The sequence below is a fragment of the Trematomus bernacchii genome, unplaced genomic scaffold, assembly GCF_902827165.1.
Source record: "Trematomus bernacchii unplaced genomic scaffold, fTreBer1.1, whole genome shotgun sequence".
NCBI lineage: Eukaryota > Metazoa > Chordata > Actinopteri > Perciformes > Nototheniidae > Trematomus > Trematomus bernacchii.
The window spans coordinates 455874-482977 of record NW_022987626.1 but is presented as its reverse complement, the minus strand read 5'-3'; the positions used below and the strand labels follow the sequence as shown (position 1 = coordinate 482977).

Below are 27104 nucleotides of genomic sequence, written 5' to 3'. Positions count from 1 at the left end.
AGCAGAGCCCCATGGCTTCAACCACAGCCTGTACAGAGGCTGTTCCTCTTGTATACCCACAAGAGGTCAAAAATGATAGTGCCAGGAAGGCATACAAATTAAAACAGTTGAAGGATAGACCAGAGACGCTCTTTGCTGACCTGTACAAGAGTACAAGTCAGCAATCTGATCTTCCTCACAGACCAGCCAATAGCATGACACGGTGCCATAAGTGCCCACTACCCTTCTGTGAAGAAAGAGGGGATCTGCAATGGCTGGAAACTAAAAATTAAAGAGGTAGAAGACCCAGACACTGTCATGACAACAGTCAACATGTACAAGAACGGGACTGTCATGGTGTAGGGGAACCTCACACAATTTGAGCTGGACTTTCTCCTTATAAAGGAACGGGCCCAACAGGAGAAATCTGCCCTCACTGAGAACAACCACACCCTGCCAGAGACAGACACCACCCCCACTTCTGGCTGCCCCACTGCTGACCCTGAGGAGAGGGAACCCGCCGGCCCAGAACAGGCCCAGGACCCCCCGCTGAACCACACCATCACTGACCTGAAGGTGAAGTTCACAGAGTTGGAGAGAGAGCTCGTACAGTTGCGAGAGCTGATCAGCCAACAGCCAACCCAGGACACCACGGTCCAGCAAGACTCTACCATCAGCACAGAGCTCACCAAGCTGAGGCAGGACAGAGACAGCCACAGGAGAGAGCTGTCCACCGTGAGGACTGAGGTTCGAGAGCTGCAGCAGGACAGAGAGAGTCACATGGCATGGCTGACCGCTCTGACAGAGGAGGTGAGGGAGCTGAGAGAAGAGAGACAGAGCTACAGGAGAGAACTGACTACTCTATCTGAGGAGCTTCAGGAGACAGAGAGAGTTGCACAGGCCCTGAAAGAGCAGCTGGACTCACACCCAGACCACAACCAGAACCCTGTGACCCCCATTGAGAGCAGCCAGAACCCTCCAACTCAGCAGCCACCCTCTACCCCCAGCTCCATCTCTAGCCCACATGCTAACCCAACTCCCAGATCTCCCCCCATCACACAGATGAACACCACCCCTAGCCCACAGACTAACACCACCCCTCATCCTTCCAGACCAGCACAGCAGAGAGGGAAGCCAGACATTGTCATCCTCATCGACTCCAATGGCAAATTCATTGATGAAAATAAACGTTTCCCCACCCACACAGTGGCTAAAATCTGGTGTCCAAACACCCAACATGCCATGGACCTGCTGTCAGAGGAGCAGCTGGGATCCCCAAGCCACATCATCATCCACACTGGCTCCAACGACCTGAGGAGCCAGCAAGAGAGAGTGTCAGAGTCACTCAAAGGAGTGATAGAGAAAGCCTCCACCACCTTCCCCAACAGCAGAGTGGTCATGTCAACCCTGCTACCAAGGAAAGACCTCCACCCCGACACCATCCACAGAATGAACAGCTACATGTCCAGAGACTGTATCCTGAGGCCCAACGTCCACCTGGCCCACCACCCCACCCTGGATATCAACTGTCTATACGACCACGTCCATCTGTATAAAAACACAGTCCCCATCTTCGCCCGGACACTGAAAGACGTCGCTCTCAACAGAGACCAATCCACACCCCGCAGAAGGAGCAGCCCGGCCCAAAACCCCCTTAGACCAGAAAGGCACCCCACTGGACCACCACCCAGACAACACCCATGGAGACAAGATCATCCTCATCTTCTTCCACATCATGCCCCACTAAGATCCCACCAGGGCAGCTATGATTACCCTCAAGCAAGGCCAGAACCACTCCCGTCCCCAGGGGTCCTACCCCAACCACAGCGACGGGAGCTACACCCTGACCCACTGAGTTATGCTCAGGCAGTGAAGAGAACAGCAGGCCCAACCCTTACCACCACCACCCATGTCCCTGAACCCACCCACACCCCCCCACACGACGAGCTGAGAGACATCCAGCAGATGCTCAGCCTGCTCTGCTCACACCTGATAGGTCAGGTACCACAGTAGACAATCAGTAGTCATTGTTTGTTTTCTTGCTTGCATACAGTAGACCAAAAAAAAAAAAAAAACAGCATGTAAAATCTTACTGTTATGTAAAATTGTTAAATCTATCGTATATTGAAATCCCATATATCTAATGTGTTCTTAAATCAACCTATTTATTGACAACCAGAGATTTGGGAGTTTATCTCATTTTAATGTTGAATGCTCTGAATCTTTCTCTGTTTTAAGTTAAATGCAATCGAAACCATTTATTATTTCATGTTGGAATGTCCAGGGTCTGAGGTCCTCTGCTTTTGGCCTGAAGAGCAGGACCCCAGACTTCACCAAAGAGTTAGGAGATGCAGATGTGATTGTTTTACAGGAGACCTGGAGTAGAGGAGACATTTCCACTGGTTGTCCCTTAGGCTATAGAGAGATAGTGTTCCCATCCACCAAACTCAAAGGAGTAACCCAGGGCAGGGATTCAGGAGGAATGCTGATTTGGTACAAGGAAACACTTGTACACTCAATAGAATTAATCCAAAAAGGCGAATTTTCTATTTGGCTCAAAATAAAAAGAGAGGTGGTCGCCATGGATAAAGACATATTCATGTGTACAGCATATATCCCCCCATCAGAATCACCTTATTATAGTGAAAATAGTTTCTCCATTCTTGAAGATGAGATCAATCAGTACCAGGCCCAGGGAAGTGTACTGATCTGTGGGGACCTTAATGCCGGGACAGGTATAGAACCAGATTATATTAGCCCACAGGGAGACAAACATATACCTGGCCAAATCAGCATTCCCCTCCCTTCACATCCCCACAGGAACAACTTTGACAAAACTGTCAACAAAAGCGGGCAGCAACTACTGCAGCTGTGCCGAACGCAGGGCCTGTACATTGTTAACGGTCGGCTTCGAGGGGACTCCTTTGGTCACTACACACACAGCTCTCTTTTTGGCAATAGCTCAGTAGATTATAGCATCACAGACCTCGACCCCTTCTGTCTGAGGACATTCACAGTCAGCCCCCTAACACCCTTATCTGATCATAGTAAAATTACACTCTACATTAAAAAGACAGTAACAGACCCTCACGCAGCAGAACCCGGTAAACTGAACTATACAAAACAACCACATACAGATGGAGCGTCTTATTTTGGACAGTTTAAAACGCGAGGGTCGTGATCGGTTCGTGCACGTTCCGTGATGGCCGGCCGGCCCCCAGTCTGACTTGATACCGCCCCCATGATAAATAAATGTAATTATTGTGAAGCCAGCTGCAATGGATCATTGATCCACCAGGGGGTGCAGTGGGGTTCCACACTGGAGTCATGTGTGGAGTCTTCGACAAACTGGATGTACAGTATGTCTGGTATTAATGTATAGCGGATCTTTGTTAAGATCCATATGTCACGGATAGGATCATAGTCTGTGCTAAATAAGACATGTAATCATTTACAAAACATCACCATGTTGTTATTTAACAAAATAATGTTGTTTAGTCGAAAAAAACGAACGAGCCGGCTCTCCCGATTTTTAATCCTAATTTAATCATCATCATTGATGTTTATGTTCGCCGAATTGACATGAAATCACTGACAAATATGAATATTCTGTATTCAACTTCATTGAAACGATCAGGATGGGTGTTATTTTTCCCCACAATGACCAAGTCGCTGCAAATTATAACGAAACATTCTGTATTCCTTGCTTACTTCCTTAAACCTTTTCTCCTCCTTATCTCTTTCATGACTTTTTATTTAATGCTTTTGAATGTTTTGAAATTATGAATGTACAGTAAGGCATATTAATCATAGATAACACGGCAGGGTCCGTTACAGTTTGTTTTCATCTGATTTCAAATATTTCAAATGTCTAAAGTTAATAAATACATTCTCAGTGTTCAAGTCAATAATAGTCATATAAGAAAAGTACTGATCTAATAACAGAGATTTTATAAGGACTTTTCAATGTTCGACATCGCTCATGTGAAATACAGTAAACTGGATGTTGTGGTGCCGAGAGACGGGAGTCGGAGGCGGGGTATCAAAAGTACAAGCTAAACTTTTATTTAGCATCTGAACACACATGTAAACAACTTCATGCCCGGGGAAGCGAAGACCCGGCGGAAACAGCTGGTCTGGTTCACTAAAATGTTCGTGCGGAACAATACCCCAACCCATAGATCCGTGGGTGAATAATGTCAATCATCACAATGTACAGTATGTCTGGTACTAATGTATAGCGGATCTTTGTTAAGATCCATATGTCACGGATAGGATCATAGTCTGGATCATAGTCTGTGCTAAATAAGACATGTAATCATTTACAAAACATCACCATGTTGTTATGCGCATGTGCGAGATGTTATGCATGTGCGCATGTTATGCGCATGTGCGAGATGGTCCGCCATATTGCACAACTCCGTACGGCAACCCAACTAGGACACTTGACGTCTAGACCGTCTAGACCGTCTAGACGGCTGGTCAATATGCGAATATGCATTGCGCATGCGCGAGTCTTATGATCTTATTAGGTGAGTTAGGTGAGTTAATTATTAGTTGTTCAGTGGCGAGCCGTCAGGGCCCTCTGTGAGGGCCTAAGATATTCCAAAAAATAATATTTAAAAACATTAAAAAAATATATATTTTTTTTAAATATATATTTTTTTAAATATATTTTTGTTATATTTTTCATTAGTTTTACCGAAAAAAAACTTGATTTAATAAAATAACATTTCCAAAGAAATAAATCCTTCGAATCTGCCTGTTCAGTCTCTGTTTGAATGTCAGTTACTATAGCGGAGGGCCCGCTATAGTAACTGACATTCCTGTTCAGTCTCTGTTGAATGTGAAGGGTTACATGAAAGAAGCTCGTCTGGCCCTCTCTGCGATTCACAGAGGGCCCGCTATAGTAACTGAACGAGAGAGTAATGTCAAATGACAGTACAATTGACCAATCATATCTTCCCTCTAAATGGGTGGGTTTTATTATCGCGGACTTTATGACGAGTTCCGCCCGCTGTGAAACTTGTCTTGTTTCCATAGCAACAACAACTTCCTGTCAACAGCGTGAACTCGCCTTCAAAATAAAAGCATGCCAAATTACACTTAAGACATACAACTGCAATGAAAGTAACAAACACAATGCAATATCATTTTCAATGTCAAAGAACACAAATTGGGTTCACAGGTGTTGTTTTGTGTGGTAGAGGGTCGCTGTCATTGATGCGTTTTGCACCCTGGGCCGTTGTTTTGATATTCCGCTGAAGTATACGCTGTGACGTAATAACGTCTTTTTTTTCGAAGGAAGGGGTGGGGGTCAGAGGGCCTAGGTATAAAGCTCACGGCTCGCCACTGTAGTTGTTAGTTAATTAGGTGAGTCTTATTAGGATATTAATGCCATACATTTTTGCATACATATGTATTCAGTATGATAGCTGTCTAACAGAAGTTAAATCCATTTCTCACTTATTCTGACAATGTACTTAACCCCAAATAAAAGAACCCAATTGAAATAGTTGTTAAATAATGGGTGAAGTCACGTTGTAATAACAATAATGTAATAACTCATCTCTCTCGGTTTTTTTTGTTTTCTTTGTGTGCTTTGCCAAAAGCCACTGTGTCAAATGTCCTAGTTGGGTTGCCGTACGAAATTAAATAATAACATGTTCAAAGTATCAATAATGTGTAACATTCCCCAGATATTTTAGACACTCTTCCTTACATTTTTAACAAAACAATAACATAAATTGCAAAATAATTACTTTTTTTCACTCCTTTCACTTTTTGATTCTCTTCCAATCTGAGAAAGTCCTTTCATAACGGAGACCTCTAAACAAAGTCTTGGCTTTCAGAATATTAAACTTGTTTCGGCAAATTTAGATGATAAATACAACTATGAAGCTTGTAACGGCATAATTACTTAAGCGGAGAACGCAGTAAGTTAACGTTACAGCAGGCATAACAACAGCCAGTGTTTATTTTATTATAATATATAGTCGTTATTCATTTGTTTTAAAGCTCAATAAGGAAGATTTTAACTTTCACACACGTTGACCGGCGAAAAACTCTGCCCGGTTCACCGACCCCCCCTCTGAGTGAATACCTGTTAACTTAATTGTTAACACAATAAAAATGATAACAAGAAAAGTTCATGTTTTATCAAGATGATGGGTTTCCCTAACGCTCAGAGTCGCAACGCGCTCCTACAAGAGATCGTGATAGCACATTCAGGATTAAATATTACCCGATGTGATGTTTGCTCAAAATGAGACATGCTGTATTTACCACTTGTTGCCTTTGCTGCACAGATGGCACGCAAACAAACATGCCTACAGTATATTTTAATAAAGCTAGACTGTCACTGATTGTTGTTAACAGCTTCAGCTAAGAGCATTTAAAATGTGCATCGATTTACAGCTATTGTTCCCTTTAAACGGGGGGGGGGGCCTCTCTGCACGGAGGAGCCGCGGAGAAGAGACACACGTTCACTAAGCCGAATCACAGTGATCTGCTATTTTAAAGTAAATTCAACACATATCGACCCTAAATATAGCATATATTAAGAACGAGAAAGTGTTAACATCGTTTTTTGTAAAAATATGACAAATGTGCGAGGGTGATGACATCAGAGCATCGTCCTATGGGCTTAGCCCCAGACAGGTACAACAGGTATTCACTCAGAGGGGGGTAGTTATCCATTTACATGTCAAAAAGCAACATACAGTAGGCGGGTGGGGGATGGTGAACGTTTACATTTATCTACAGAATACATTTAATTTAAGGGGAGCAGTTACTGAGAAGTATATAATGAGAACTGCTACCAATGGTGGCCTATTTAGTTTATTAAGAAATACACTTTTTTGATCTGGCCGATAACTCTGAAGCATGGAATGCATGAATATAGCAACAACAACAACAACTCAAGAGATTCACTTTGTGTTCATTATGCATACAGTATAACTCGCCACCAGCCACTACTGGGTAACAACCATAAGCTGAAAACTTAACTGATGTTAAATACTGTTCAGTTGGGATTAAGGTTGTCAGTATAACAGCAGTCAATCTTGCCTCCTGCTTCATTATTTATTTAAAATGTGTCATAATCATAGCCTTAGGTGCTGTTCCTGCGACCCAATGTCTATCTCTCAGAGGAGATGCAGTCATGATGGCTGACAACATTTGCCATTCAAAACAGTCAGCATTATTCTAAGATTTTCTTTTTTTTTAAAATAGGTTCCTTGATGATTACCTGGGTGTTTTCAGGCTCTATTTTATCTCTGCTCTGATGTTAGTCGGTTGCTTTGTTGCTTTTCTTGGACAAAGGGACACCAAATGTATCACATTACTGTCTCATGCATGTCAGCGTGCACTTACCTTCAACATACCAAGGAAACAATGTATGTTTTGATAAATGAATGCTGTTTTGGGGTATATATCTGGATAGAACATATCCAACAGGATTAGATGTCCAACCCTTCATAATGTAATTGGTTTTAATCTATGAAGGACAGCCAAATATATTGTGTTGTTCGTGTGGCATTAGTTATCCATGTCCCAGACATTAATTAGGCATACATGCTTCCAAAAAGCTTGTGACAAGATGTTAAGTTAACAGGTATTCACTCAGAGGGGGGTCGTGATTTATTGCTCTTGGGGCATTAAAAACAAGATTTTAACTTTAGTTTTTTATATAATATCTGCATGTTCTCTTGTGAAAAACTAAGTCTTAGTTTGGCCATAGTTATTTAATATATAGCGCCATCTCCTGGTTAAACCCTGAAATTGGAAAATAGTGGGAGGGCTTAACATTCCCACATACTGGTCTTTGGCAGGTCTTAGGCAGGTAACTGGCTGGTAGTAGGCAGGAAGCTGTATGCTGGCGTCCGAAATAAGATGCCCCATCTGTAGATGGACAAACAATAGCAAGGACGACTACCAGAAAGCAATCAGACATCAAACAATTCAATCCCAATTAGACCATTTTCTATCCACCCCATATCCCCACAGTAATGATGGCCTGAATCAGGCTGTATGGGACATTAACAGCATCTTTGACAATGTGGCAGATTTATCCAATCTGAAAAAACCACAATATCATAAATCAAAAAAGTCAGCCAATGAAAAGTGGTTTGATACAGACTGCAGACATCTGAGAAAAACCCTCAGAAGTTTATCAAATCAAAAACACAGACAACCTGACTGTCATGGAACACAAATAGGAATGTATTAGCAGTTAGAAGGCAGCTTTTATTTTGAAATGTACTTTGAAAGAGATGGCACTTCCTTTGTGGCTATGACCACTTCCTTAAGTTCCAGGAAGTCCTTTTACACATGAGCCTCATCCCAATACCCCTCCTCGACTCCTCTCTTCCCCTCCTCCGGGACTTGACCCGGAAATCGATCAAGACACGCCATTTTGAAGGACGTCCCAATAGCTGAAATGCACACGGAGTCGAGGAGGGGTGAGGGAGGAGGGGCGCGGGAGGAGACGAAAGGGAGGATACACGAGAGCAGACTACGCGGAAGTGTTTTCACTACTCGCGTATAAAAGCCCCGCCCCCACCTTCACAGCTGGTCGATTTCAACACAGGAAAACGGAGAACTGGAAGAATGAGTGGAAAAGCGTCACATAAATGTATAAGTGCTCACAGCTCCGTGGGAATTATTATGTGTTAAGGTTATACTAACAATTTAAGTCATGTTTAATGATCTTGAACGTCACTAAAACATAGTTATTAAGAAAGCTATTTCATAAATGGCTAGATCTTGATAAATACAAATTATTTGTTTTGTTTTGTGTTAAGATATTCAGGAGTTAAATTATTTAAAATTCACAGTCCTGAATGTGGGTTTGTGGTGAATGTGGGGATCTACAGGACACACATTTTCAGAGTAAAAGCTTTCACATTATTATAATTATAATTTTATTGAAATGTACATTTTACACCAAAACGGAACACAAAAGCAGGACCAACCATCATTCATTGAATTCCTTGACTAAAAAGAGACAGATTCATCATTTAAATACATATTTAACAATAAATGGGCCGGTTCTAAAGGGTTATTCAGTTAAGCCCGATGAGAGGGGATACAGCTGTGCACATGTCATCATTAACAGACGTCGTTTAAGAGTGACGTTTGAGTGAACGAGGACATCCCAATTAATACCTGAGGACTCCTCTGTCCTCGCGTCACCTCCTCGTGTCTCTAGCTCGCATCTTACGGAGGCGGAGCTAAGACGCAAGGAAGGGACGCGAGTGAGGGAAAGGAGGAGTCGAGGAGGGGTATTGAGACGAGGCTAGAGACACTAATGCAATAAGCATGTAATGGGAGCACTCACTGCAGAATCCCCATCCATCCTTCGTTCTAAGCCCAAAACGTGGCATTATCAGTAAGTCAAGTTACTAATTATTATCTTAGCTACAAGTGTTTGATATTATTTGTGGTAATATAATTTTGTAGTAAGGATAATTATTATTTGTGTAAGAACTTGTTGCTGTGTTATAGTGTGTTACGTAATGCTGTGTAATGTTGAATTGCATATTTACCTGCAATAACCTGTTCTTGTAAAAAGTACATTTATTCTGTAAATGTTAAGAACATATCATTGTTTTATGTGTACTTATGGAGAAATGTATTTTGTTTCAGTTTCACACTTCTTACCATTAAAATCCCTGCCAAATACAACACCTGCCTGTTCCTTGGAGGAATGATGCTGAGGAGAGTTTAGCTGGCTGTTAAGTTTCAATATCCATACATTGAAACGAGAACAGTACAGTGAAATGATAGCTACATTACAGAAGAACTGGATATAGATGTGGATTTATGTGAGTATGATGCTCTGCTTGCTGCATATCCAAAGTCATACAGCCCAGACACATACTGCTTACAACAAGTTATTGTAATTCAACATCATGGAGGATGAGTTGAAATCAACATCGGACAAGGAAAGTCTTAAAACACGTTCTCATGTATCCCACAGTAGTAAATCCGCCCGCCTTGCTAAATCCTCACGCTCAGGCTAGGGCAGCCTTTTCACAACGAGAAATGGATATAAAAATTGAGAAAGCTCGTATCGAAGTGAGAATGGATGCTCTTCAGCATGAGAAAGAAGCAGAGTCAGCACTCGCTAAAGCACTGGTCATGGAAGCTGCTGCTGCTGAGTTAGGCTCCCGAAGTAGTGTGGAAGAGATAGAGTCCTTGACTCCTCAGATAAGTTCACATCAGAAAGTCAGTGAATATATAGCTCAACACACAACTATAAATGTTAACCCAACAGTCAAGCATGAGTCTGACTCACGTCGTCTAGAGCAACAGTCTGACCCACGTCAACAGGGACTACAGTCTGACTCACGTCTTCTAGAACAGCAGTCTGACTCACGTCGTCTAGAGCAACAGTCTGACTCACGTCTTCTAGAACAGCAGTCTGACTCACGTCGTCTAGAGCAACAGTCTGACCCACGTCAACAGGGACTACAGTCTGACTCACGTCTTCTAGAACAGCAGTCTGACTCACGTCGTCTAGAGCAGCAGTCTGACTCAAGTCAACAGGGACTACAGTCTGACTCACGTCGTCTAGAGCAACAGTCTGACTCACGTCGTCTAGAGCAGCAGTCTGACTCACGTCGTCTAGAGCAGTGGTTCTCAACTGGTGGGTCGCGACCCAAAAGTGGGTCGCGGACCCGTTTCAAGTGGGTCGCGGATGTGTGAGTGAAGAAAAAAAAGTTGAAAAAAAAATTGCAATTTTTTTTTTTTTTTTTTTGGGAAAAAATGCAAACTTTTATTTTGAAGGACCGATTTTCTAACGCTGTGCATAGAGTGGCGAAGTCCCTCCCCTTCCGGTTGAGCCCCATGGGACCTTATTTCGGAAAAGTTATGCATTGAAGTCAATGGAGAGAGAAAGATTATCTTTCGATCCCGTTTGAATTGTGCCACGAATTACACATATGATGTTTGTCAATTTAAAAGATAATTTTGCAAGTCAAAAAAATTAAAATGTGTCGTAAAACTGTGAAGTAACACATTTGTTTGTGTGAAAGGCTCAATGAACTACATCTCTGGTCAACCACACACGTCACCAAGATGGCCGTCACTACTGTCTTGTCAACAAACGATTGACTATCACCACAATGAAACACGTCCTGAAGAATGTCATGCAAAGCCTGCCTTCCTTTGATTCTCTCTGAACTGCCTGGTCGTTTTAATGTTTAATGTCAACCATTTGTGCAGATAGCATGAAGTAGAAAAGATCGCCGATGCTAACGTTAGCGTTAGCATTTCTCCCCCGGAATTAAATGGTGTATTATAGAATGATCACACCGGTGACAGTACTATTCAAAGGGTTCACGAAATATGACTACTACTCTTACTGTTTAACATTTTGGGTTACTTAATGTTACTTCATGTTAAGGCTAATAAAAATGACAAGGCTGTAATGCTAACTAACGTGCTAGCTACTAGCTAGGTAGCTAACTTGATCAAGCCACTCCTGGTCGTTTCATCAGACGGGAAGCAAAAGAACGAGCAAGACCCATTGCTGGTATAATAACAACCTGGTACTAAGCACACAGGCATCTTGTTAAAGTTATCTTATCTTAGCCAGCGCCATATAGATAGATTATATCTATATTGCGCTGATCTTAGGTATCTGAATGGTGGAGGTAAACAATTGTGACATCACTTACGCGACTCTGGGATTTGTAGTCTTTCTAGTTACGTATTTTTCATAGTCTTATATTTCAACAGTTTTACGACAAACTGTGACTTTTTTGACATGGAAATGATTTTTTAAGATTGACAAACATCATATGTGTAATTCATGGCACAATTCAAACGGGATCGAAAGATAAGTTTTCTCTCCCCATTGACTTCAATGCATAACTTTTCCGGAATAAGGTCCCATACCCCGGAAGTAAGTGGGAGGGACTTCGCCACTCTATTCAGTAGGCGTTGGACTGGAAGTACCGGAGACCATAAATGGTTTTGAAAACTTCTGTCACGTAGTGATCATCTTCTCAATAAAACATCTCTGCTGATGTTTTTTTCGAGTCTTCTGGCCAATCAGAATCAAGATTGTTGGCGGAAGTCCCCACGGAGAATAACTGAGGTAGAACTATTCTTTATACATCTATGGGTACAACTTCAGATAAAAATGAACACATAATGAAATATGACCCCCGGTTTGATGATTGACAGGTCACAGAACAATGGGAGCTATCTACCCTTACCCACAATTTAAAGTAAATCACACAGACTATCTCCTCTTCTCGCAGCAAGATGTCAGAACTAAGTGAAAAACAAACAATGGCATAAAATATTATTAATATGTCCGGTAGTAATAGATTTATTTATTTTCTTCTCAGAGTGTACCAGAATGCGTAGTTTATGTTAGTATTTCTAAAAATCTCCTGGGGGAGAATCCCCCCAGACCCCCCTGCTGGGGTTGGGTTTTCAGCATGTGTGCCTTTTTATATAGTTCAGCTTTGATTCCATCATCTCATTAAACCTTGTTTAAAAGCATACTTTAGTTCTGTGAAGGGATATATGCACTGTACTTCACTTTTATTAATATTGTATTCTGAAAAGCGTATATATTACAGCACGATTTTTTGTTGAATAGATTTGAGTGCTTCAAAATGTTGGGTCGCGATGTATTGACCAAGTAAAAAGTGGGTCCCGAGGCCTAACCAGTTGAGAACCACTGGTCTAGAGCAACAGTCTGACCCACGTCTTCTAGAGCAGCAGTCTGACTCACGTCGTCTAGAGCAACAGTCTGACTCACGTCAACAGGGACTACAGTCTGACTCACGTCGTCTAGAACAGCAGTCTGACTCACGTCGTCTAGAGCAGCAGTCTGACTCACGTCGTCTAGAGCAGCAGTCTGACTCACGTCGTCTAGAGCAACAGTCTGACTCACGTCTTCTAGAGCAGCAGTCTGACTCACGTCGTCTAGAGCAACAGTCTGACTCACGTCAACAGGGACTACAGTCTGACTCACGTCTTCTAGAACAGCAGTCTGACTCACGTCGTCTAGAGCAACAGTCTGACTCACGTCAACAGGGACTACAGTCTGACTCACGTCTTCTAGAACAGCAGTCTGACTCTTGTCGTCTAGAGCACCAGTCTGACTCACGTCAACAGGGACTACAGTCTGACTCACGTCTTCTAGAACAGCAGTCTGACTCACGTCGTCTAGAGCAACAGTCTGACTCACGTCAACAGGGACTACAGTCTGACTCACGTCTTCTAGAACAGCAGTCTGACTCACGTCTTCTAGAACAGCAGTCTGACTCACGTCGTCTAGAGCAACAGTCTGACTCACGTCGTCTAGAACAACAGTCTGACTCACGTCTTCTAGAACAGCAGTCTGACTCACGTCGTCTAGAGCAACAGTCTGACCCACGTCAACAGGGACTACAGTCTGACTCACGTCAACAGGGACTACAGTCTGATTCACGTCTTCTAGAGCAGCAGTCTGACTCATGTCATCTACAGCAGCAGTCTGACTCACGTCTTCTAGAACAGCAGTCTGACTCACGTCGTCTAGAGCAACAGTCTGACCCACGTCAACAGGGACTACAGTCTGACTCACGTCTTCTAGAGCAGCAGTCTGATTCATGTCAACAGGGACTACAGTCCGACTCACGTCATATGGGGCTACAGTCTGACACACGTTCTCTAGAGCATAAGTTCAGCCCGTATCAGGTTCATCATGAGCATCCTGACGCAAACCCTTTCAGCAGAGAGCATCTTGGCTTACAGCAAAGCAACCAACAGCATTCTAAATCACACCACCAGGACCAACTTCAGGGCAGTTTTTATGGAGACCAGCATCAGACTGTTACACCATTTCATGATAATGAACAAGCTCTCAATCAAAACCGCTCATATTCTCATTATTACCCAGATCAAAGAAAATAAATGTCAGAACTTGCCAAATTTCTAGCCAAAAGCCAGCTGGTGCTAGGCGGATTGACAAAATTTGATGATCAGCCGGAAAATTACCTCGGGTGGAAGTCAACGTTCAACAGCTCTGTGGAGGGTCTGGATCTTTCTGCTCATGAACAACTTGACTTACTCATAAAATGGTTGGGGCCAGAGTCAAGCAAACAAGCACGTCGACTCAAATCAGTCAATGTCAGACACCCATTGGTCGGCCTTAAAATGATTTGGTCAAGGCTGGAGGAAAGTTACGGCTCACCTGAAGCCATCGAGAGTGCTCTGTTTTCTAAAATAGAAAACTTTCCAAGGATTTCTAATAAAGAGAACCACAAGCTCCGTGAGCTTGGTGACCTGCTCTTTGAACTACAAGCAGCCAAAGAGGATGGATACCTACCTGGCTTGACATTCTTGGACACAGCAAGAGGTGTGGGTCCTATTGTAGACAAGCTGCCCTTTCATCTGCAGGAAAAGTGGATGTCTGTAGGTTCCAGATACAAAGAAGAACATGGAGTAGCCTTTCCACCTTTCTCCATTTTTTCTCAGTTCATACAACGTGAGGCCAAGAGTAGGAACGACCCCAGCTTCAATACCACAGTCTCTACTACACCTTTGATAAAGGAAAGACCAGTAGGAAAGCCCATTTGCAAATACCCTGTCACAGTGCATAAAACCAGTGTGTCCATCGAAATTGCCAACAATGCAGAGACATCATCAGAAGATCCTGGAAAAATATGCCCCATACACAAGAAACCTCACGCACTTGGGAAATGCAAGAGTTTCAGAGCCATGCTTCTTGAGGATAGGAAGAAATTACTTAAAGAAAATGGCATATGTTTTCGCTGTTGTGCCTCAACTTCTCATCAGGCCAAGAACTGCGAAATAGTGGTAAAATGTGCAGAGTGTGAAAGTGAGAGACATTTAACAGCACTTCATCCAGGTCGTGCTCCACACCTACCAAAGCCATCAGGTCCCTATAAAGAACATGGCGGGGAGCAGGTAACTTCCTTCGCGCACTTATCTAACCAAGTCGCACAACCAATGTGCACACAAGTCTGTGGAGACAGTTTCAGTAGAAAGTCATGTTCTAAGATATGTCTGATAAATGTATACCCATGTGATCGTCGTGAAGAAAGTAAGAGAATGTATGCCATTTTGGATGACCAAAGTAATGTCTCATTAGCCAGGACGGAATTCTTTGATGTGTTTAACGTTCAGGGAATGCCAGCACCATATGTCTTAAGAACCTGTGCAGGGGTTGTTGATGTATCCGGTAAAAGAGCTCAAGGGTTCATTGTGGAGTCACTCGACGGAAAGACAAGCATCCCTCTCCCAACTCTTACAGAGTGCAATCAGCTGCCGAACAATAGAGAAGAAATTCCTACTCCTGAAGCCGCATATCACCACAGCCACATGCGGGCCATAGCTAATGAACTACCAGCACTTGATGACAATGCAGATATCCTGTTACTCCTGGGACGGGACATTCTACAAGTCCACAAAGTCCGGAAACAGTTTAATGGTCCTTATGATGCTCCGTATGCACAAAAACTGGATCTTGGATGGGTCATTGTAGGTGATGTGTGCCTTGGTGGTGCACACAAGAAAAAAGAGGTCAGCACTCTGAAAACCTGTATCCTTGAGAATGGTCGACCAAGCCATTTGACACCCTGTGAGAGTCTAGTCAGAGTCAAGGAGAACTTCAACCTGGGCTGCCCACAGGTCACTCCAGACTGGTCTCATATGCTAAATCCAAAGAATCGTGAAGCAGAGGAACGTTTCGGCCAGACAGTCTTCCAGAGAACTGAGAACGACTATCAACTTGCACCTTCATCAGAACCAACTATTCCCAGACTAGAACTCTGTGCAGCAGTACTGGCAGTAGAGGTTGCAGAGTTTGTCAAAGAAGAAATAGGGCAGAAGCTGGACAAAGTGACATTATATACTGATAGCAAAGTTGTCTTAGGATATATCTGCAATGACTCACGAAGGTTCTATGTGTATGTGCACAACAGGGTGCAACGTATAAGACAGTCAACTTGCCCAAGTCAGTGGAAGTATGTTGCCACTGACAACAATCCTGCAGATCATGGGACACGGTCTGTTTCTGCAGGTCAACTGCAAAGTGTCAACTGGCTGTCTGGACCATCGTTTCTCCTGGAGCCTGAGAACTCTACATCTGACAACAATCCTCAGTTCGAAGTGGTCGATCCAGATTCAGATGTAGAGATCCGTCCAATAGTTACGGCTTGTTCCACCAACGTCTCAGTAAAGGAGCTTGGCACAAAACGTTTTGAACGGTTCTCATCGTGGAGTTCTCTAACGAAGAGCACAGCTCGTCTCTGTCACATTGCACAAGGTTTCAGCAAACAATCAGACAACCCCAGCTGCAGGGGACGGCATATCTGCCCAACAGGTCCCACTATTGCTGAGATCAAAAAAGCAGAGCATATAATCATTAAAAGTGTCTTCTCACCAACCTAAAAGAGACATACACAAGGCCTATCTCGGACCTTGTGCTTCTCCTGGCTTCTGGGGAGTAACAGGAAAGAGAAGAGAGGAAGTAGCTAAATGTGGCATCATTAATGACGCCAGACGGGGAGTGTCATGGAACACAAATAGGAATGTATTAGCAGTTAGAAGGCAGCTTTTATTTTGAAATGTACTTTGAAAGAGATGGCACTTCCTTTGTGGCTATGACCACTTCCTTAAGTTCCAGGAAGTCCTTTTACACATGGACACTAATGCAATAAGCATGTAATGGGAGCACTCACTGCAGAATCCCCATCCATCCTTCGTTCTAAGCCCAAAACGTGGCATTATCAGTAAGTCAAGTTACTAATTATTATCTTAGCTACAAGTGTTTGATATTATTTGTGGTAATATAATTTTGTAGTAAGGATAATTATTATTTGTGTAAGAACTTGTTGCTGTGTTATAGTGTGTTACGTAATGCTGTGTAATGTTGAATTGCATATTTACCTGCAATAACCTGTTCTTGTAAAAAGTACATTTATTCTGTAAATGTTAAGAACATATCATTGTTTTATGTGTACTTATGGAGAAATGTATTTTGTTTCAGTTTCACACTTCTTATCATTAAAATCCCTGCCAAATACAACACCTGCCTGTTCCTTGGAGGAATGATGCTGAGGAGAGTTTAGCTGGCTGTTAAGTTTCAATATCCATACATTGAAACGAGAACAGTACACTGACAATCCTGAGCTTCGCCTCCAATATTGGGAAACACTGAAACTATACAGAAGAACACTCAGAACTAAAAGGGAGCAACATGCGCAGCACCAACTTGAAATCATTGAAGAGTCCATTGACTCAAATCATTTCTGGAAGAGATGGCACTCTTTCAGCAAACCACACAAGGAAGAACTGGCTATTCAAAATGGGGACATTTGGAAAACACACTTTGAAAACCTGTATAGTAGCGTTACACTGAATTCGGCCCAAAATGATCTCCTCAACAAACTACACATTCTAGAATCAGTCGTTAAAGACAACCAGAACCCTTTAGACCAGCGGTTTTCAAAGTGTGAGGCGCGCCTCCCCTGGGGGGCGCCAGAGAGCTTCAGGGGAGGCGCAGCGTGAGATAAAAAATAACGAGAAAAGATGAGAAAAGTGACACTTGCCCACTTTTGGCTGTCTGTGGAGACCGAGTTCCCCCACCTCGCCAAAAAGGCTGTAAAAGTGCTCATTCCCTTCACCTCCACCCACCTGTGTGAGTGCGGGTTGTCCGCATGGACTTTGATCAAAATCAAGTGCCGAGTATGATCTGCGTTTACTCCTGTGTGCATCAAAGACGCAGACTCATTGTTCCCACTAAAGTAGGGGTGAGTGTAATAAGGAGGCAAAATTGACGTTCAGTGTGTTGCCGGGAACATATAAGGATTTATCCACGATGTTGAAAATGTTAAAAAAAAAATATATATATGTGTTGAGAACACGGCGTGCGAAAATATACGGGTCGAGCTGCGGCTAGATTTGCCTGTCCTCTGTAAGAAGGTGTCGGCGACTGACATGCAAGGAAGAACGGCTGTCCACAGGCTGTTCCAACTTTAACAACTTTATTAACTTCCAGGGTAGTGAATTGAACATGCTATTGTAATTGGGTGTGTGGTATATTTTCATGCACGGACACGCATGTTCCACAACACACAAACTGAACAACACTCAATTGTCCGATCGCTACCAGTGTCCTTGCGATCTTGTTATAACGATAACAACAAAGTGCACGTTACTGATGCAATATGGTTGAGACCATTCGGGCTTATTCTAGAAGGGTGCAAGGAATAGTCCAAGTAGTGGGGGAGTTGTATACAATATGTTTAAAACATAAAGATAAAAAGGTTTAAAAAAGTTATTGTTTAATGTTTTAAGGAGGTGACGCTACTCAGCCAATCAAATCGGTGCAGTCAGTGAGCCAGCACGATAGATTCAAACACACACACAGAGACGAGACAAGAGGAGAGAAACAGTCTTCATTTTATCTTACTGGACCTCTTTGAAATGCAATTGAATACCCCTGCATTATAGCAACAACAACAATGATAATAATAATAATAATAATAGCAATAATAATTGGGAGGGGGGGCGCGGCTGTTCTTATGTTCTCTGAGGGGAGGCTCACCTTCCCACACTTTGAAAACCCCTGGGCTAGCCTATAGAGTGGTGCAGGAATGAGTCCTTAAAGCCTGGAAATAAGTAGACATTTTTGAACCTGTTGGTTAGTGAAAAGAGGTCTGTGGTTAACACATGCTAAAGACCTAACTGTCACTGAAACATATTACTCTTTAAATAGAGGTGCGGTGATAACGTCAATATAGGACGAGTTTGGAGTGAGAACGTGTTACTATGGGACCTCCCTGATAGTTCAAAATCGACGCGAAAGGGTCTCTCAGTGTGTTTGAAAGTAACACCAAGGAATCCTTACACAACGTCAATATAGGACGAGTTGGGAGTGAGAACGTGTTGAAGTAAGCATCGCCAGGGGTCCCTCGCCAAAAATCAATGGGATTTCTCCATTGGATAAAATATTGCAGAATATAAAATCTGTAGCAAACACATGTTTATGATGCTTACATGTTTTGTTCAGCACTTTATGGTAGCTGAGTGTAAATAATAATGTCGAAATAAAAAACAGAACGTTAGGCTATACACAAACTACATGGGTAATAATAACTGAAACTGGTACAAGGGTTTCAGGTGTGTCAACATTTAGACATGACAAACCACATATGGCAATGAAAACACTGAAAGAAAGAGCTTTGGCAAACATCGGCCCTGGGTTGAGGCTTGTTTGAAGCCAATCTTCTAAGCTGTTAAACTAAAGTTGAGGTCAAAGCTTACTATAATACTCAAATGCTTCAAAAAGCTCTTTTTGTTTCTCATACGTATATGTTACGTGCTGCAGCACCTCTTTTCACCCTCAGTCTGAAACCAGAGCCCAGTTTGCTCCGATTGGTTAGCTGGCTGGCTCTGTTGTGATTGGTCAACATTCAATAGATTTCCCTTCCATACATGATGATGTCTCTGTGTTACAGAAGTAAACAAAGGAGTCTAATCGAGGCATTTGTTATTATTATACTAATAACATGTATGGTGTATCAAAGCCTGATATATGGTTTTATATAGAGCCAATGAAACTATATCATTCAGTTTTCAGGAACCAATAGTCCAGTGGTTCTCAAACTTTTTCTGTCAGGCCCCCCCTTTGAAGAAAAAAAATAGTCGGGCCCCCCCAACACAAATAGTCACGTAATGGGCCAAGATAACATTTATTAAAATACATCAATATGAACGTGAGCATTCCTTTCAAAAAAATCACTTTGCTAGAACAGTGATAATAAAACAATGCTCCATAAGTCTGTGTGCTCAAAAAATAAATACAATTGTGCAATCCCTTTGCTATAACAATAAGTTATAATACTTTGCCACTTTGTAATCTGTGCAAAAAAATGAAAAGAAAGAAAATTCTGATATTTGGCAGAAAAGTGTGTCTTATCATAGGTGGCTGCAATGAGCCTGTTTTGCACTGCACATTTCTTCAAAACGGCGTTGCAGGCTCAATGCCGGCACCAGAGATTTTCTTTTGGGGGTGCTGTGGGGTAGCTTGACGTTTCATAGAGGGTGCTCAAACATTTAGGGTTTCCAATTAAAATCTCCCTCCGGAAAGATTTAAAAAAAATATTGAAGTTAAATGCATCAATCTTGTGCATTTTGAGAGCAAAATGAAGAGATCTATGGATACATCTCTCAACACCCATATGAAACAGAACTGTAAGCAGATTTTCTTTGTCTTTTTGGATATTTTACAAATCACTCAATCATACATGTTTTTCATTTATTCCTATAATGATCATATAAACGTGTGCCTTGGAAATAATTGTTTACATCAACCGTGACCATACCGTTTGAGACCCACTGAGATAACTTAGACTAAATGTAGGACTCTCCTCCACCTTGTTGTTGAAAAAGCTCCTTATACCCGTTAGCGTAGCTCGCTAGCACCAGAAGCTAACAACAACGATCTGCGGTACCGGTGCGCTCTCTCTCTCTCGCGCATGCACACAAAATGGCTCGTTCCACACACACACAGAGCCGAGCTTGAATGAAACACAGAGACCCAGACATACTTGTACTGTACTGTAGCATATTATTTTCGAATCAATAATTTTTTTATTTTTTTGTCATAACAGTTTTTCCTCCTGGTCTCTTGCGCCCCCCCCTGTCATGCCTCTGCGCCCCCCACTTTGAGAAACACTGCAATAGTCTATAGCAGCGGTTTTCAAAGTGTGAGGCGCGCCTCCCCTGGGGGGCGCCAGAGAGCTTCAGGGGAGGCACAGCATGAGACAAAAAATAACGAGAAAAAGATGAGTTAAGTGACACTTGCCTACTTTTGGCTGTCTGTGGAGACCGAGTCCCCCCACCTCGCCAAAAAGGCTGTAAAAGTGCTCATTCCCTTCACCTCCACCTACCTGTGTGAGTGCGGGTTTTCCGCATTGACTTTGATCAAAAGCAAGTGCCGGTCAAGGCTGCAGCCAGAGTATGATCTGCGTTTATTCTCATTGTTCCCACTAAAGTAGGGGTGAGTGTAATAAGGAGGCAAAGTTGACGTTCAGTGTGTTGCCGGGAGCATATAAGGATGTATCCACGATGTTGAAAATGTTAAAAATGTTAAAAAAATATGTGTTGAGAACACGGTGTGCGAAAATATACGGGTCGTGCTGCAGCTAGATTTGCCTGTCCTCTGTAAAGGCCCCTACACACCAGGCCGATATCGGCCGTCTTGCGTTGTTTGGCGACAACGGGTTCCTTGTCGCCCAAAGTCAATTTGGTGTGTCCCGAACCCTCGGCCGTGACACGCCTTATTTGGCCTTTCACGGTCGACACCCGGCCGATTCAACATGTTGAATCGGCCGGGTGTCGGACACAAGCTATCGGGCCAAGAAACCACTCTGATCAGCTGTTCAGCTAGCAAATGAGAAGCGAAACGGAAGTGAGGGACGTAAACAAACAATTTAAGGCACAGGACAGCAGCTAAACCCCAGCAGGTGATACTTAAAGACATCAAACATAGCCCTTAAATGTCCTCTCTTACCTCCCACACATAGCAGGGACATCTCTGATATCGGCGGGAGCGTCCCCGGCTGTCCTCTGCTGAGAGCTCCGTGATTTGTTTGGTCAAGTCCGGTTTTTCATCTCATCGTAAATTTAGCAAGAAGTGGCCATTATTACATTGCTGACTCAATAAACTACACACCCGCCAGAACACTGCGATCATCAGATGCAGGTCTATTAACTGTGATTTTATAGTATGTCTGCACTTTATGTGCTCATTTCATCATGCATGTATTTTTATATTCTAAAACATGTTTTCGATGGACGAGAGTGAAAATGGAACGCACATGCTATTTGTTTGTTTATATCAGTCTGTTCTTCTTCTCTGTCTTCCGGTTGTTGCCTATTTTGAATGACGAATACACACTACCACCGCCTGCTGGTAAGGAGAGTTATTGCCACTCACGCATGCGCAGTTCGTACGTGCTCGGCTGAAGTCTTTGCGGTGATTTCCAGTGCGACACACGGCCAAGACGCAGGAGAACTCGTCGATGGAACTGTCTGTGTCGGGTGTCGGCGAGTTCTCTGGTGACTGCCTGGTGTGTCAGGGCCATAAGAAGGTGTCGGCGATTGACATGCAAGGAAGAACGGCTGTCCACAGGCTGTTCCAACTTCAACAACTTTATTAACTTCCAGGGTAATGAATTGAACATGCAATTGTAATTGGGTGTGTGGTATATTTTCATGCACGCACACGCATGTTCCACAACACACAAACTGAACAACACTCAATTGTCCGATCGCTACCGCTATCGCGGTATCCTTGCGATCTTGTTATAACAACAAAGTGCACGTTACTGATGCAATATGGTTGAGACCATTCGGGCTTATTCTAGAGGGGTGCAAGGAATAGTCCAAGTAGTGGGGGAGTTTTATACAATATGTTCAAAACATAAAGATAAAAAGGTTTTAAAAAGTTATTGTTTAATGTTTTAGGGAGGTGACGCTACTCAACCAATCAAATCAGTGCAGTCAGTGAGTCAGCACGATAGATTCAAACACACACACAGAGACGAGACAAGAAGAGAGAAACAGTCGGAGTCATTTCAAATGGTGGAAGGTAGACAGCGAAAACAGAGCATTTAATGACATGTTCTCTTACTGGACCTCTTTGAAATGCAATTGAATACCCCTGCATATAGCAACAACAACAATAATAATAATAATAGCAATAATAATTGGGAGGGGGGGCGCGGCTGTTCTTATTTTCTCTGAGGGGAGGCTCACCTTCCCACACTTTGAAAACCCCTGCTTTAGACTATAACATTACTGAGGAAGAGCTCCTGGCTAAAACCCAGGCCCTACAACCAAGGAAGGCCAGCGGTCCTGATGGCATTTTAAATGAAATGCTGAAATTTAGCAGCCATAAGTTCAACACTGCCATGTTGAAACTATTCAACCTGGTTCTGAGCATTGGACATTTCCCTGACATCTGGAGCAAAGGAATCATCACACCAATATTTAAAAATGGAAATAAATTTGACCCAAACAATTACCGAGGCATATGTGTCAGCAGCAACCTGGGGAAGTTATTCTGCAGCATCCTAAACAGCCGACTGCAAGACTTCCTCAGTGAACATAATGTCCTGAGCAAGAGTCAGATTGGATTTACACCATCGGACTACAGACCATATATATACCCTCCACACCCTCATTCATAAACATGTCCACCAAAATAAGAAGATTTTCTCTTGTTTTGTAGATTTCAAAAAAGCATTCGACTCAATTTGGCATAACGGTCTGTTCCTGAAGTTGATTGAAAACGGTGTAGGGGGGAAAACATATGATATCATTAAAACAATGTATACAAATAATAAATGTGCTGTGAAAATGGTCAATATGGAAACAGATGTCTTCCCCCAAAGTAGAGGGGTGAAACAGGGCTGCAGTCTCAGCCCCACCCTATTTAACATTTATATTGATCAATTGGCTAAATCATTAGAACAATCCGATATCCCTGGACTCACCCTCTCTGACACACAAATTAAATGAATCCTGTTTGCAGATGATCTAATATTGCTAGCTCCATCTAAGGATGCATTACAACAGCAAATGGATCATCTGCAAAGCTTCTGTCAGAACTGGGCCCTGACAGTTCATCTGGAGACCTTCTGTCAGACCTGGGCCCTGACAGTTCATCTGGAGACCTTCTGTCAGACCTGGGCCCTGACAGTTCATCTGGAAAAGACCAGGATTATGGTTTTCCAGAAACGACCCAGGGGTCAGGGGAACCCACACCGCTTCTTACTGGGCTCCACTGACATAGAACACAAACACAGCTACACATTTTTGGGACTCAAAATTACTTCAACAGGACATTTCAATCTGGCCATTAATGATCTCAGAGACAAAGGAAGAAAGGCTTTCTATGCTATCAAAAAGTCTTCAAATATAGATATACCTGTTAGAATCTAGCTCAAAATATTCAATTCAATAATAGAACCAATCATACTGTATGGTAGCAAAGTGTGGGGTCCTCTTGGAAATCAAGACTTTGATAAATGGGACAAACACCCAATAGAAACCCTACATGCGGAGATATGCAAGAGCATCCTGAGAGTCCACAGGAACACCCCCAACAATGGATGCCGAGCTGAGCTAGGCCAATTCCCCCTTTTAATTAGGATACAAAAAAGAGCAGTCAAATTCTACAACCACCTAAAAACCAGTGATCCCAACTCCTACCATTACAAAGCCCTCCATTGCCAAGAGGAGAACATAGAGAGGAGTCCCCTCAACCAGCTGGTCCTGAGGCTCACCTCCTCTAACAGGACAAGGCCTCATCCAGCTGGTCCTGAGGCTCACCTCCTCTAACAGGACAAGGCCTCAACCAGCTGGTCCTGAGGCTCACCTCCTCTAACAGGACAAGGCCTCAACCAGCTGGTCCTGAGGCTCACCTCCTCTAACAGGACAAGGCCTCAACCAGCTGGTCCTGAGGCTCACCTCCTCTAACAGGACAAGGCCTCAACCAGCTGGTCCTGAGGCTCACCTCCTCTAACAGGACAAGGCCTCAACCAGCTGGTCCTGAGGCTCACCTCCTCTAACAGGACAAGGCCTCATCCAGCTGGTGCTGAGGCTCACCTCCTCTAACAGCACAAGGCCTCATCCAGCTGGTCCTGAGGCTCACCTCCTCTAACGGGACAAGGCCTCAACCAGCTGGTCCTGAGGCTCACCTCCTCTAACAGGACAAGGCCTCAACCAGCTGGTCCTGAGGCTCACCTCCTCTAACAGGACAAGGCCTCATCCAGCTGGTGCTGAGGCTCACCTCCTCTAACAGCACAAGGCCTCAACCAGCTGGTCCTGAGGCTCACCTCCTCTAACAGGACAAGGCCTCATCCAGCTGGTCCTGAGGCTCACCTCCTCTAACAGGACAAGGCCTCATCCAGCTGGTCCTGAGGCTCACCTCCTCTAACAGCACAAGGCCTCAACCAGCTGGTCCTGAGGCTCACCTCCTCTAACAGGACAAGGCCTCAGGACAGCCCTCACACAATCTGGCCCAACCAAATGATAGCTAAAGCAAAAGAAAATTACATCAACTATTGGACATGTACCACGAAAACCCAAAACAAACTTCAATGCTATTTGGCTCTAAACAGACAGTACACGGTGGCAAACTATCTGACCGCCGTGACTGATCCCAAACTGAGGAAGACATTAACAATGTACAGACTCAGTGACCACAGCCTGGCCGTAGAGACTGGCTGTTTCTCATCAGAGAGTGAAATCTAAAATCTAACTCCCTCTTGCTTTCACCAAGAGAAACACATGTTAGTGAGTTGCTGAGCTGCTGTACTGTTTACTCTGTTGCTCCTGCTTTTGGAGATCCACATGTTTGCCTGCCCCAGAGAGAGAGAGAGAGAGAGAGAGAGAGAGAGAGAGAGAGAGAGAAGAGAGGAGGAGAGAGAGAGAGAGAGAGAGAGAGAGAGAGAGAGAGAGAGAGAGAGAGAGCTGCCCCAGCAGCAACAATAAAAACAGTCTCTGTGAAAACCTCCTCTCAGTCTGAAGACACCGCTTTGAAGACATTACAAAGAGCTTTCAGTCTGTGACAGTCCAGGTAGCAGAGAGGGATAGTCTCTTTGTCAGAGAGAGAGAGAGAGACTAACAAAGAGACAGAGGACATGATGTCATAAACAATGTCCCTGATGGGCTTACCTGAGCAGGTGAGAGTCAGGAAGTGGAGAGAGGAAGATGATGCTACACACTCCCTCAGAGGAGATCCAGACTCAACACAGAGAGATCTGATCCACCACACTGATCTCACTGAGGACTCCTCTCTCTCTCCCACAGAAACAGCAGAGCCACAGTCGAGCTCTCTGCAGGCGACTCCTGCTGTCTTCAGGGTCCAGAGAGAGTAGCGGCCCTCCACTGGTCTCCATTCTCCCTGATGTTCCACCTCCAGGTCTCCTGCACAGCGACTCTCTCCTCCCACCAGCTGAACACCACCAGGCTCTGGAGAGAAACAAGAGAGAGATCAGAGAGAGAATAAAGTGAGTTTGATGAGAACAGAATGAACCAATCACAGCTCTTCTCTACCTGAGCAGGTGAGGCTAACAGCTGTGCCAGGTGAGCAGGTGTTTCTCTCTGAGGCTGAGCTACAGTCCAGGAGAGCAGACTCATGGCCTCCACACTGGAACTCTTTGGTCCACATTGGAGCCTCCCCTTCTCCATAGAGCGCCCCCTGGAGGACTGAAGGAGCCCCACAGCCCAGCTGCCGGCAGACCACCTGAGCATCCTGCTGGTCAAAGTCAGCCTCACACACTGAGGACCAGGACGGGTTAGACGGGTTAGACGGGTCAGAGTTCACCTCCAGTCTGCCTGAGCACAGACCAGTCCCCCCCAGCAGCCTGACAGAGTCTGCAGAGGACAGAAGGTCAAACAGAGGTCAAAGACACACCATCAAAGAGATGAAACTATATTTCAGAGATTCAAACTGGACTCAGTTCCAACATGAGTTGATGATGAACAACAGAACACATGTTTATAAGAACACAGACTGCAGGTACCCTCACATCTACATCTGATACCCTCTAGCAAGTGGTCTCCATTAGTGAACCCTTCCCCTGTGTCTTCAACAAAGCATCCTCCTCTGCAGACCCTCTGCTCCTTCTGCTCAGCTCCACCTCTGCTCTCACACACACACTTTCAAAAGGTTTCATTCTTTACTCTTACATGTGTGTTTCACATGTGTTATCTGATTGATGTTTGTAAACACCTTGTTCTTAAATATGTCGTCATCATTGAATTCAAGCTGCTGTTTGTTTATTGATCTCGTGTTTTCCATTAAATGGTGAATTGTATCATTCTAGAGGTGGAGGCTCCAAATAACCCGGTGGGTTTCATGACTCTTCATATCAGCCGTGCTCCAGGCTGCAAGGAGTGAAATGAAATGTAACACTGCTTGTTCATTTCTTTTGGTTCACATTACATTGATACATTTTAGGGACACAGAAAGCACAGAGAGGCAGAATCTGGAGTGAGACGGCCCCTGCTGTGAGGATGATGGTTCTGGCCTCTAGACGGCCCCTGCTGTGAGGATGATGGTTCTGGCCTCTAGA

At 43.7% G+C, this 27104-nt stretch overlaps 2 protein-coding genes across 2 annotated transcripts in view; one reads left to right on the top strand and one right to left on the bottom strand.

The window, feature by feature from the left end:
- The window catches only part of LOC117484524 (CD5 antigen-like), a 232649-nt gene that overhangs the window by 5528 nt on the left and 200017 nt on the right, over positions 1-27104 (bottom strand). Inside the window, exons 4-5 of the mRNA XM_034132956.1 lie at positions 26083-26403; positions 25702-25998 (exon numbers count right to left, since the gene is read on the bottom strand). Of these exons, the coding sequence (XP_033988847.1) occupies positions 25702-25998; positions 26083-26403 (618 nt within the window). The remainder of the gene's footprint in view (positions 1-25701; positions 25999-26082; positions 26404-27104) is intronic.
- LOC117484522 lies at positions 13107-17442 on the top strand. Its single transcript, XM_034132954.1, has 2 exons — positions 13107-16742; positions 17000-17442. The coding sequence occupies exon 1, from the start codon at positions 13900-13902 to the stop codon at positions 16399-16401; it is 2502 nt and encodes an 833-aa protein (XP_033988845.1). The 5' UTR covers positions 13107-13899; the 3' UTR covers positions 16402-16742; positions 17000-17442.